Here is a 12,818-nt window from a genome sequence, read left to right as displayed (position 1 = left end):
GGTGGACACACTATAGAAAACACAAAGAAATAAAAGATATAAGATATAAAATATGTAAAAGAGCTTGCACATTTTAATTCCACTAATGAGATTGCAGAAATAAGATAAAAGTCACTCATAAATTATTCCATATCTATTCTATGTGGAAAAAGGGATGATTCGTGTCCCTGGTGGGACAAAGTGGGATATTTCGAGGTTTCATCACACTACTCAGAATGGTGTGCTATTTAAAACTTATAAATTGTTTATTTTTGGAATTTTTCATTTAATATTTTCAACCATGGTTAGCTGTGGGTAACTGAAAGTGGAACTGTGGGTAAGGGGGATCATTATGTATGTATTTTAAAACCTTTAAATGAATATATGTATATGCATATGTATTTTGTCTTTTATTTTATTTTTTTACAAAAATGGAATCATGCTACATTGTTCTCTAACTTGCTTTTTTCACCTAATATAACTTGGATACCTTTTCATCATACTCAAAATTGCTCTTGTCTTTTTAATGGTTACATGGTGTTTCACTGTTAGGTTGTCCCACACCAGCTGTCCCTCTATAGGTGTACATTTATGTTGACACCAGTTTTTTCCTATCACAAATAACGCTACCACGAACATCCCTATCCATATATGCATTCATGAGTATTTCTAAGGAGATGCTTCTAGAATTGGAATTGTTGAGTTAAAAAGTATGTATAGAATCAGGATATCAATTGAATTGGTCATGGGTCTGACATTTTATATACACTAAAATCTTAATTTTGTTATGTGAATAATATTGTGCCCTTTTAAACCCCTACTACTTATTTTGCTTTGTTTTCTTTTAAAGATCATCATAAGTATTCTTTTACCACCCACCATTTTGACATTGGAATTTAAAAGCAAAGCGGAGATGTCCCATGTTCCCCAGTCCCAGGATTTCCAGTTTGCGTGGCATAATGGTGACCAGAACCCCAGCAGTACCAAGGAGAATGCTTCTATGGTTAGTGCACTGTCGTAGTAAACTGAGTTTTCATGGCATTGACTGCACACAGTGCACACATGCACAAAGGTTATTTATTTAACATTGATTTCACAATCACATTACAGAATGGCCAAATATAATCTGTATGATAAATTGAATTAACTCCCATATATAATTAAGCAAAATATCCCATTTCTGCAGACTGCCTCATGATTGAGGTAGTGTTTGAACTGTGACTTGAGGATAGGGAGAGGGAAAAAAGCATTTCAGGGCCCTGGCCGGTGTGGCTCAGTGGATAGAGCGTCGGCCTGCGGACTCAAGGGTCCCGGGTTCGATTCCGGTCAGGGGCATGTACCTGGGTTGCGGGCACATCCCCAGCGGGGGGTGTGCAGGAGGCAGCTGATCGATGTTTCTCTCTCATCGATGTTTCTGGCTCTCTATCCCTCTCCCTTCCTCTCTGTAAAAAATCAATAAAATACATATTAAAAAAAAAAAATAAAGCATGGGGAATTTAAAAAAAAAAAAAAAGCATTTCAGTGGAGGGAGACTGCAAGTAGGGGCCCAGAGGCAGGAAGTGGAAGGCGTATGTCAAGCATCGTAAGTTGTATGGTGTGGCTAGTGTCCAGGTTATGATGGACATGGATCAAGGAGGGAATATTTCCCAGCAGGTGTGGCTGGGAAAGCATGAGGCTAGATCGTGGAGACTCTTGCATATCCTATGAAGGAATATGGTTTTTATTCTGTAGGTAATGATGAGCCAGTGAACATATATGACCAGAGTGGCAAGGTGATCTATTAGGAAAATTATTCTGCCTCCAGTGTATAGGATGATGCAGCAAGAAGACTCCTGGATGCAGGGAGAGAACAAGATAGTGTGACCATCCAGGTGAGAAGCAATAAGGGTTTTTATCCAGGGTTAGTGGATAAAATGGGCATGGAGAAGAAAAGACAGATTTTAAACAAAGGGTCAAATAGGGCCTGAACATGGGACCTGGGCAAGAGGGAGATAGCAAATATTACTGAGATGTTGATGGTTAAAACAAGACCATCTTTAAAGGGATCTAGAGATGACTGGAAAAAGAGCAGGTTTTTAAGAGGAAAGATGAGCCTAGTCTTAGACATATTGCTGAATCACAAAAGTATTTTTAAAAATTGAATAATAATTTCTTTTATCAGAGCATCATTAAGTGGGGATGGTGACTGTAATATACTAGTAGTAGAAATTAGGCACGAATTGTAGTGGAGCTTATTTTTGTAGTTATAAATTTATTCTGTGTATTTGCTGGTATCAGATTCCTGTTTGAGAGAGAAGAAGAGGAGGGAGAGAAGATGGGGAGGTGTGCGTGTGTGTGTGTGTGTGTGTGTGTGTGTGTGAGAGAGAGAGAGAGAGAGAGAGAGAGAGAGAGAGAGAGAGAGAGAGAGAGAGATTTGAGTAGAATAAAAGGTAAGAAAAATATCCTGGTGTTTACCTTATTCTAAGGGAAAAAAGGTCCTGAATTCAAATTTATACTCCCATGTTTTTGTTTTTGTTGTTGTTATAGAAGATGACATCTTAGAATTCAGCTCAGACTTAGGATCAATTAGTACTTCATAGTAATAAAAATGCCAAGAATAAATAAAGACCTAATGACACACTCCTGGAAAAAACAGTAAGGGAAGTTAATGACAAGGTCATTATTTAAATTGCTTTCTGGGGTCTTTCTGCAGTGGTAGTGATGTCATTAAAATCATAGTAAATGATGACTTTGTAATCTGTTCTAAGCCATTTTAACTGTGGGCCGGTTCAGACCTGTAGGAACCAGGTCCTCCTGCACCTCTAAGTCACAACCCTACTTCTACTGCCCAAAGTGACGTGAATGACACTCACATCAGGCATTGACGTAACCCTTCTAGATGCTGAAGCCTCAAAATTACATTTTCCTGCAACTATATGGACAACATGCAAAACGTGATTTATTTCTTAGCTTGAAAAATTCTTGCTGATCTTGCGGATCTAACGCTAGAGAGAGATCTTTTGGGGATGGATTGAAGAAATGTACTGGTCTGAGAAGCATTAGATAGTATTTCTTTTTATTTAATTTTTTAAAAATCACAAAAGTAATGCATTTTCTGCTTAAATGTTAAAACCACACAAAACTCTATAGAATTGGGGGTGAAATCTCATTGGCTTCTTTTTCATTATCCCTGAATTTTCTCTTTTTAAAAGCAACCAGGCTGCAGGTGCTTTTTTCTTTTTATTTCTTTTTGCCCCTATTTCTAAAGGCTCTCCTGTGTGGGCACCTATGTAGTCACTTTTCACGCAAACACTTCTCCGCCACACAGACACATATTTCTCATCACCTGCAGGGCTAATCCCTTTGGGCTGACAAATATCTTTTGAGAAAATGATGAAAGATTTGATGCTTTCCCTAGAAAAATGCATGTACAACACAAATACTTGCATGAAGTTCATAGGGTCCATGATCTTCAGGGAAAGAAAGAACCTTTGCTGTAAAGGAGTAGAGAAACTCTCGAAGCCAGAGTCCCAAAACTAACTCAGCATCCAACTTTCTTAGGAATTGGCACAGATGTGTTATCAATGAGTATCCATTTTGCCCTCCTATAGGATGAAAATAATTATATTATTGGTTATTGATTTTGTGGGAATTTTATGAATATCCAAATACTGGTAAAGGAGTCAAAATGGAACAGGATCAGGGACCATTTAAAAATCCTTGCTGCTACCCTAAGTTTGAGTAGGTTTGATTATTAGAGACTCAGATTGCATTTCTGGAATACCCTGTGTTCCTTACCTGGTCAAAGACTTATCTAATACATGTACTTTTCTTTCCTTTGAAGATTAAAATTATAATTTGGCAGGTGGGTGCCCAATTAATTTCTGATATGTCTATTACATATGTTTATGATATTTTTTGGATGCTTGGGTATTCCCATATTTTAGATAAGCCCCTGACAATAAATTATTTGTTTATTTTACAGAAAGACTGTGATATGGAGAGGGGCCCTGATGAGAAGCTAGATGAAAACCATCACTTTGTTGCTAGGAGTGGTCCCCAGACCCTCCCCTTGACCAGGAAGGTCTATGAGTTCTACAGCGCTCCAATCGTCAAGTTTTGGTTTTATACGGTTGGTTTTGTCGTAACAATTTCTGATGGTTAATCGCTAATGATAACATTGGTGATATGCCTGATTTGTCAAATTGTGACAAAATCTAGAATTGCAGTGAAAAAAAAGGGGGGGGGGCAAGGAGGGAGGGGGGAAGTACCAAAGAGTAGAAAAGAAGACTGGAGGGAGGTGAGTAAAAGGTAGCACAGAGCTCTCCCACTTTGGGAGTGAGGGAACAAGCATGTTCTTCTTTCTCGAGTGCTGAGTGCGTCCCATTAGCAGGCTGGAACTGAGCGTGTCAAGCTTTGTGGCACAATAAGATTAACAAGAAACAGTGGTGAGGTGGATTCTTTTCCCTAACTGGAGCAAAAAGTCAGCAGTTCAGTAAATTTTTTCCCTGTAGGAATAGTGTGTAATCTACAAAATGCAAGTGTTTTTTTTTCCCCTTCAAGACATGTTTATAAATATATAGAGAACAGTAAAAGTGTAGAAGGTTAATTGTATGAACAGATACAAATCTCTTATGGATGGCAGAGATACAGATTCAGCAATATGTCTAAGACTAGGCTCATCTCTCTCTCTCTCTCTCTCTCTCTCTCTCCTCTCTCTCTCTCTCTCTCACTCACACACACACACACACACACACACATACCTCCACATGCGGCTCTTTGGCCCCTTGAGTATGGCTCTTCCACAAAATACCACAAAATCTTACATGCTTTTCTATTGCAGCTCTTTAGCTCATAGGCTTTCTCTGTATCTCTGCCATCCATAAGAGATTTGTATCTGTACTTTAAATGTATTGATTGCTTTTAACTTTTACTTAATAGCATTATTTTTCTAATGCTTATTTATACGTAAATTGCTCATGGCCAACATTTTTGTGTTTCTAAAACATTTGAAATGGGACTATAAAAGGATATTTGTCTGAATGTGTTATATTTCAAAATATTTACTTGCTCAACTGCACATGGATTTTATATAATTACTAGAGGCCCGGTACACGAAATTCGTGCACGGAGGGTGGTTCTCCCTCAGCCCAGCCTGTACCCTCTCCAATATGAGACCCCTCGAGTGATGTCCGACTGCCCGTTTAGGCCCGATCCCAGTGGGATCGGGTCTAAACGGGCAGTCGGACATCCCTCTCACAATCCAGGACTGCTGGCTCCCAACTGCTTGCCTGCCTGCCTTCCTGATTAGCCCTAACCGCTTCTGCCTGCCAACCTGATCACCCCCTAACCACTCCACTGCCAGCCTGATTGATGCCTAACAGCTCCCCTGCCAGCCTGTTTGCTCCCAACTTCCCTCCTCTGCTGGCCTGGTCACTCCTAACTGCCCTCTCCTGCAGGGTTGATCACCTCCAACTGCCATTTCTTGCAGACCTGGTCCCTCTCAACTGCCCTCCCTTGCAGGGCTGATCCCTCACAACTGCCCTCCCTTGCAGGCCGGGTGCCTCCCAACTGCCCTCTCCTGCTGGCCATCTTGTGGTGGCCATCTTGTGTCCACATGGGGGCAGGATCTTTGACCACATGGGGGCAGCTATATTGTGTGTTGCAGTGATGATCAATCTGCATAGTACTCTTTTATTAGATAGGATAAAGGCCTGGTACAGGGGTGGGGGCCAGCTGGTTTGCCCTGAAGGATGTCCCTGATCAGGGTGGGGTACCCTGGGGGCGTGGGGCAGCCTGAGCGAGGGGCCTGTGGAGGTTTGCAGGCCGGCCACGCCCCCTGGTAACCCACGCGGAGGCCCTGGTATCTGGAATTTATTTTCCTTCTACAATTGAAACTTTGTAGCCTGGAGTGGAGCCAAGCCAAGCCTGGGGCTCCCTCCGAGGCCCGAAGCCATTTGTGTTGTGGTTATAATTGAAACTTTGTTGCCTTAAGCAGGTGAGCCCAGCCAGGGTGTGTGGAAAGCTTTGCTTCCCCTGTTGCCAGCGGCAACCCTGGCCTGCTCTCTCAAGCTCCATTCTGCTGTCATTTGTTTGAATTTGTTTACCTTCTATAATTGAAACTTTGTAGCTTGAGTGGAGGCTTAGGCCTGGAAAGGGCAGGTGGAACGCTTGGCCTCCTCTGTTACCTAGGAAACCTTGCTCTCTGTGGCTGTAGCCATCTTGGTTTGGGTTAATTTGCATACTCGCTCTGATTGGATGGTGGGCGTGGCTTGTGGGTGTGTCAGAGGTGTGGTCAATTTGCATATTTGTCTATTATTAGATTAGATTGAGTAAGGACATAGCTCTGAATGACTTTCTTCTGTTTTCAGAAGTCAAATCTCCTTTCAAATGATATTTCATCATTTTTGTGAATATGAAATAAAATATCCCAGAGACTCTGATAGTAGTTCTGAGAGAATTTTAACCATAGTCACTTCACTGGAGAAAGAGTATTCAGGTATTTCTTTCCTTAGAAATTCACAGCTTACGAACTCTTAGAGACAGGAGAAAGCAAATACAATAACAACAAAAACTGCTAACCAATAGAACAAATAAGCCAGCCACATCCTCCCACCATAACTGATGGTGAGCTCGGGCATTTTAGTCTTGGCTGTCACATTGCTATGCTAGATTACAGCCTGTGTGCTTCATTAAAACACTGTCTTGTTATAAATGTTATGATGAAAAATGTAAACATTTTCAGATCTTTTTTAAAAACTGGGATGAAAAAGAGTCAGAAGCAATACCACCAATATAACAATCAACAGTGTCTGACCACCATGAAATAATGACTAAAATGTAAAAAATAACTGCTAGATAGAACAAATTTATTATCTTACATCCCTAAGGGGTCATCAAACATATTCAGACTTGGAGACAGAGACCCAGGGAAGTATGGAATTAATAGACTTTACCTTAACTTTCTTACATGCTTTTCTATTGCAGCTCTTTAGCTCATAGGCAGTAATATCCACCATGACTGCCTAAAAATACCACCTATTGTATATACTATCACCATTGTAAATCCGAAGTGGTTTCAACTGTTCTTTATGTAGAACTAAACTTAGAAGACTGATAAAACATAGGTGGAGCTAAAAAAGATATGAGAAACAGGGATGTAAGTTAAAAATAAGATGAACAAAAACCCACATACACCCATTTTTCTCTCTACTTATCTGGGATTTTTAATATAAGTGTTGATCAGTTAGCATTGTGTATTGTCTCTGAAGCTATATAAAGGGCTGCCCCATCTCATTGTTGGTGATCATGGCAATTTTCTGGTGGGCAATTTGGTAACATGTGCCAGTTTTAAATGTGTGTGCTCAGCTCTTTTACTTCTGGGAATATATATTAAGAAGGTAAAATGTGGGAAAAGATTACAAAGCTATTATCACTAGTACATATGTATGTGTGTGTTTACTGTATTTTAATTCTTTGAAGAGTTTGGAAATCTATGTTTAATAGACCCAGTTAGTGATTAAATATGTATTTGAATATCTACCATGTGTCAGGCCAAGTGCTGAAATCAAAACATCAACAATCTTTAATGTATTTAAAGCTGGACAATACTTTCCCACCAACCAGAATGTTTTAATCAACATAAAGTAGAACTCCCAGCAGTAGTCAATGCCATGGTTTATTTATATTTGGAAATCGGCACCTACTGACGGTACTCGTCTGGCGTGGTTGGCACTCACACGTTTTCTATATTTAAATGGAGGGGAAGGTGTGTGCGTCGGTCTTGGCTTGCTGTTAGCCTGAAAATGCCCATTCTGGAATGTGCAGTGTTCCCGAAGTTCTGGTCAGAAGCTCACAGGACAAGACAGTGACCCCTTCCCATGCATTTGAGAACAATGACTTTCACGCCTGTCGCTCAATCCTAGAATAGAAAACTGGATTCTTGTGTTTTTCTCGATATTAGGTCATCCGTAACCAGAGGGTGGTCCCAGTTGTATTTTCACGTTATCTCATGGAAGGTCACATGTGTGTACCTGCCCAGCTTAGCCCATGTCTGCTCGGCCTCCTCACATGACTCACGTCCAGGGAATGTGTGTCCCCCTCACAGATGGTGTATCTGGCGTTCCTCATGCTGTTCACTTTCACCGTGTTGGTGGAGATGCAGCCTCAGCCCAGCGTGCAGGAGTGGCTCGTTATCATTTACATCTTTACCAACGCCATCGAGAAAGTCAGGGAGGTGAGCTGCCCCTTCTCCCCTTCTGCATCCCTCTGCAAGAGGTGTTATGGGCTCTGGTGATGAACATGGACAGGTCAGGGGTGAAGGGCGGACCGACAGTACTGATTCTGGTTTGTGTGCTGCAGGGAGGGTATTTAGGGAAAAATCTCTGATCGCAAACCTTTGTCCTAGCCCGGTGGTCGGCAAACTGCGGCTCGCGAGCCACATGCGGCTCTTTGGCCCCTTGAGTGTGGCTCTTCCACAAAATACCACGTGCGGGCGCGTACGTACAGTGCGATTGAAACTTCGTGGCCCATGCGCAGAAGTCGGTTTTCGGCTCTCAAAAGAAATTTCAATCGTTGTACTGTTGATATTGGGCTCTGTTGACTAATGAGTTTGCCGACCACTGTCCTAGCCAAATACTTTCTTTTGGTTGCTGTTCTTTGAAAGTAGTTGTTTTCAAGGATATCCTAGTGTGTTTATCAGCCCTAGAGCGATGTTATCTAATTTTTTTTGATGTTATCTAATTTTTATTAGACCCTCCAACTTTTTGATTTCCTGAAAATGTGTTGTGTTTTTTTTTTTTGGTAAGATTGATTGTTCATAGCCTAGCATTACTTGCTTATTATCAGTTCATTTCAGAGTGGCACACAAATGGTCAAAGTTGAACAATAGGTAAAGAATTAATTTATAGTTTTCGAAAGATTTTGCTAAATACCTTTGAAAATTGAAGCTGAAAATCCTTCTGGGGTAAGTAGTCCAAGAAACAAAACAAGATAAATTCTTTTTTGTTTGTAGTTTGCAATGAGTCACTTAAAAAAAGAGAGAGAATATTCCCATTCAGTTATAACTGCAATCACATAGAGCTATGACTCAGGCTGTTTTAGATATCGGTGTATATGTACCTCTATGCCTATGCATTTACATACATTGATTTTCTCCTAGAGCTAATGTGACCAACGTTATATACTAAGAAAATATATTCTGAGTAATTATACTTATATTGTCTGCTAGTTACTATTGGGCTTATAGGTTATAGAAAACAATTCAGGAGAAAAACGTTATCTAAATTCTACCATTTTTATGCTTCAGGGAAAATAAGTTTTCTATTTTACATTTCAGTTTGTCTGCTCTTCTGTTGCAGGGTAACTTCTTATAATAGTGAGTTCTAATATCACATTCTGAGTAATTTTTCAGCAACTCACTAGAGAGCGGTAGTAGGACCAGATTACAGAATTCCTTGGTTTCAAACCAGTCTTCTTTGCACTCGACTATACCTCATGAAATGGAATTGCAGCTATATAGATCCATTGCAGTGTTAAGTTCTAAAATGTCTAGGTGTTTCCCTGTGTTAGTTTAGGATTAATGAAAGCTAGAAACACTACCTTTTTTAAAAAAAACCCAAAAACAAAAAACCTTCTGTTTGAGGTTTCAAATAGCTGGCTAACTCTAACAGTGACATTAAAGTATATTTATAAAATTGTTTAAATAATTACCCAAGGCTAACTTAAAGTCTCCAAAATCCCCTTGTGATCTGTTTCTTGGCCAAGGATTTAAATCACTGTCTACATGAAGCACCTGATACATTAAAGAAGATGATATTGATGAGAGTCTTGAATTATACCATGCACTAAGTTTCCCCCGTTTGTTCTCCTTTTAGGTCTGTAGTTCAGAACCTGAAAAGTTTACTCAGAAGGTAAAGGTATGGATTAGTGAGTACTGGAACCTCATGGAAACTGTGGCTACCGGCCTGTTTTTGGTTGGTTTCGGCCTGCGGTGGGGGGACCCTCCTCTGCACACAGCGGGAAGGCTCATCTACTGCATTGACATCATATTCTGGTTCTCACGACTCCTGGACTTCTTTGCTGTGAACCAACATGCAGGTCCGTATGTGACCATGATTGCAAAGATGGTGAGTACTGCCTGCTTGTGCGTTCTGGTGCACTTGTCAATGCTTTTTGCCTGCTCTCATGGTTCACATTCAATAGTTGAAGTTTTGAAATTACTTATGGAGGCACAGAAAATAAGATCATTTCATCACTGCTTTCTTAATAACCACAAACTCATACAGGATGGGGCAAAAGTGGGTTTACAGTTATGAGTACACGATACACAGAATTTATCCTTGTATTATTATTTGTTAATTATTGTATTATTTTCTATATGAACTCCTATAAACCTACTTTTGTCCACACCTGTATTTAACAAATATCCTTGGAGAATTGTGGGAATAAAAAACATATTTTACTAATTTGAGTATCTCTATTTTTTTTTTCTAACTTCTGGCCCAATTGGTGAAAAGTTGGATATTAGCTAATCACAAGCTTTTCACATTTCATTACTTCTTAACAAAAGAAGCACGATTCTCTACCACTAGCAAATTTATGCTACTCCATAGGCCACATTGACATGAAACACATAACTGTGCAGGAAAAACAAAGTGGTTTAGCCAAAGGAAAGCCAGCTGTGCGTGGACGAGGGCATTTTGGTCAATGCCTAGACAGTCCTATTATTGGCAGGTATAAAAATGATGGTTGCTAGTGTTTTATTTGTTTTAAATTTCAAATCTGTGGTAAAATTCTTGTTGTGCGATACTATTTTGCAGACAGCAAACATGTTCTACATTGTGATCATAATGGCCATAGTCCTGCTGAGCTTCGGAGTGGCACGCAAGGCCATTCTTTCGCCCAAGGAGCCCCCCTCCTGGAGCCTCGCACGGGACATTGTGTTTGAGCCATACTGGATGATGTACGGAGAAGTCTACGCATCAGACATAGATGGTGCGTGGGAGAGTTCATCAGCAGCAGAATTGAACTTCTGTAGATGCTCAGAGTAAAATAAAAATCTGGAAAGTAATCACCTGAATCTTAAAAAATATAAAAAAAAAGTATGGTATTCTGCTAAGTTAATGTGCTAAATATTTACTTAGAATCATGGGACTGTGATTCATCTTACCTCCTTCTTTAAATTCTTTTTTTTTTTTTTTTTGTAGTTTGTTCAAGCAAGCCGTCCTGCCCTCCTGGTTCTTTTCTTACTCCGTTTCTCCAAGCTGTCTACCTCTTTGTGCAATATATCATCATGGTGAACCTGTTAATTGCTTTCTTCAAGTAGGTTATTTTAATTAAATATGGTTATTTTGTTGAAATAAAAATGGGAGCAGGTATTTTGGGTAGATTCACATGTATTTTGAGTGTGTAGCCTTTGGTTTTTGTGTGTCCCATATTTTAAAATACGGGCATGAAACTACTCTTAGGAAGGCAGTAGAGCATGAGAAGAGAAAAACAATAAATGGAAGTAAATGAAAGTGGAGTGAAAGGAATTGTGCATTGTAATGAAGTAATAATTAGAATCAGGGAAGAATCACAGTTGGTGAGGTTGACAGATGGCTAAGGAGTACTTGATGTCCTTTTTCACTTGGCTCCCAATGTGTCTCATTCTGTTTTCTTCTGTCACTTGTCACTTACAGTCTCCTTTTCTGGGTCATCTTCTCCTTAACCTTTTAACATTAGAAGGTCCCTGGGGGCAGACCTTGCTTGTCTTTTGTTTACACTTTGTTTGGTGATCTTGATCAGTTTCCTGCATATGCTGACAAATCCTCATTTATATCTCTAGCCCCATTTCCCCCCCTTGAACTTCAGTCCTGTAGATCCAACTGCCCCTTTCATGGCCAGGCAAGTATATGATAGATTTCTAAAAATTTTAATGTTCCAATTCTTGATCTCCCTCTTTCCCAGCATGCACCTATTTTACTTGTAGTCTTTCCCAAATTTATGAGGAAGACCACAGGTAGTTCTCTTTCATCGTTTCAGTTGTTCAGACCAAAAACCTTGGATTCATTCTCAATGCTTCTAGTACTTGCAACTGTAACCTGCCAGGAATGCCTGTTGACTCTACCTTCAAATAGATAATCAATCCAGCCACCTCTCACTACCCACTGCTATTGTAGAGTCTCCTAATTTATTTATCTGCTGCTTTGGTGGCCCTATATTCTGTTATCAACACAATCACCCTTTACAGACATACGTCAAATGATGTCACTCCTCTGCTCCAAATTCTTTAACATCTCCCCATTTCCCTCTGGGTAAAAGCTGAAGTTCCTACCACGACCTAGAGGACTCCATGTGATTTGATTTCCCTTCCACCTTTCAAATCACGCATCACACTGTCTTCCCCTCATCCATTTCTCTCCAACCACATTGGCTCCTCAGTCAACACAGGTGTGTCTACATTTGCTGCTCCCTCTGTTTGGAATGCTCTTCCCAGGCATCAGTGTGGTTCATTCCCTCACCCCTTCTCAAGCCTTTGCTCAAATGTCCCCTTTTAAATTAGGTCTAATCTAAGGATGATGTTTACAAGTGCAGCCCCTTTTCCTTCAGTTGTCTCCTTGGCACGCCTGCTCCTCCTTACTCTTCGTTCTTTTACCCACTTATACATATTTTATAATTTATATATTGTATTTTTATGTCTGTCTTCTCAGATAGACATAAAGCTCCTCAAGGACGAGTTGGTGTTTTTGTGTGCTTATGAATTTATCCCAAGTACTGAAAATATGAGAAAAGGGAAATCAATGTATGGAATCTAAGTAAAGAAAGTAGAGAAGATAAAGGCTAGAGGGAGGTAAAATAAATGAGAAAAAATGACTTGC

General features: G+C 40.1%; 1 protein-coding gene across 1 annotated transcript in view; it reads left to right on the top strand.

The window, feature by feature from the left end:
* TRPM6 (transient receptor potential cation channel subfamily M member 6) overlaps window positions 1–12,818 on the top strand; it is a 110,289-nt gene that overhangs the window by 49,316 nt on the left and 48,155 nt on the right. Inside the window, exons 19-24 of the mRNA XM_054726988.1 lie at window positions 830–982; window positions 3,944–4,090; window positions 8,066–8,194; window positions 9,834–10,085; window positions 10,779–10,953; window positions 11,166–11,280. Coding sequence (XP_054582963.1) covers window positions 830–982; window positions 3,944–4,090; window positions 8,066–8,194; window positions 9,834–10,085; window positions 10,779–10,953; window positions 11,166–11,280 — 971 coding nt within the window. The remainder of the gene's footprint in view (window positions 1–829; window positions 983–3,943; window positions 4,091–8,065; window positions 8,195–9,833; window positions 10,086–10,778; window positions 10,954–11,165; window positions 11,281–12,818) is intronic.

The sequence above is a fragment of the Eptesicus fuscus genome, chromosome 15 (genome assembly GCF_027574615.1).
Source record: "Eptesicus fuscus isolate TK198812 chromosome 15, DD_ASM_mEF_20220401, whole genome shotgun sequence".
Lineage (NCBI taxonomy): Eukaryota > Metazoa > Chordata > Mammalia > Chiroptera > Vespertilionidae > Eptesicus > Eptesicus fuscus.
Note: the sequence above shows the minus strand (reverse complement) of the source record. Positions and strands in the feature narration are given on the sequence as shown.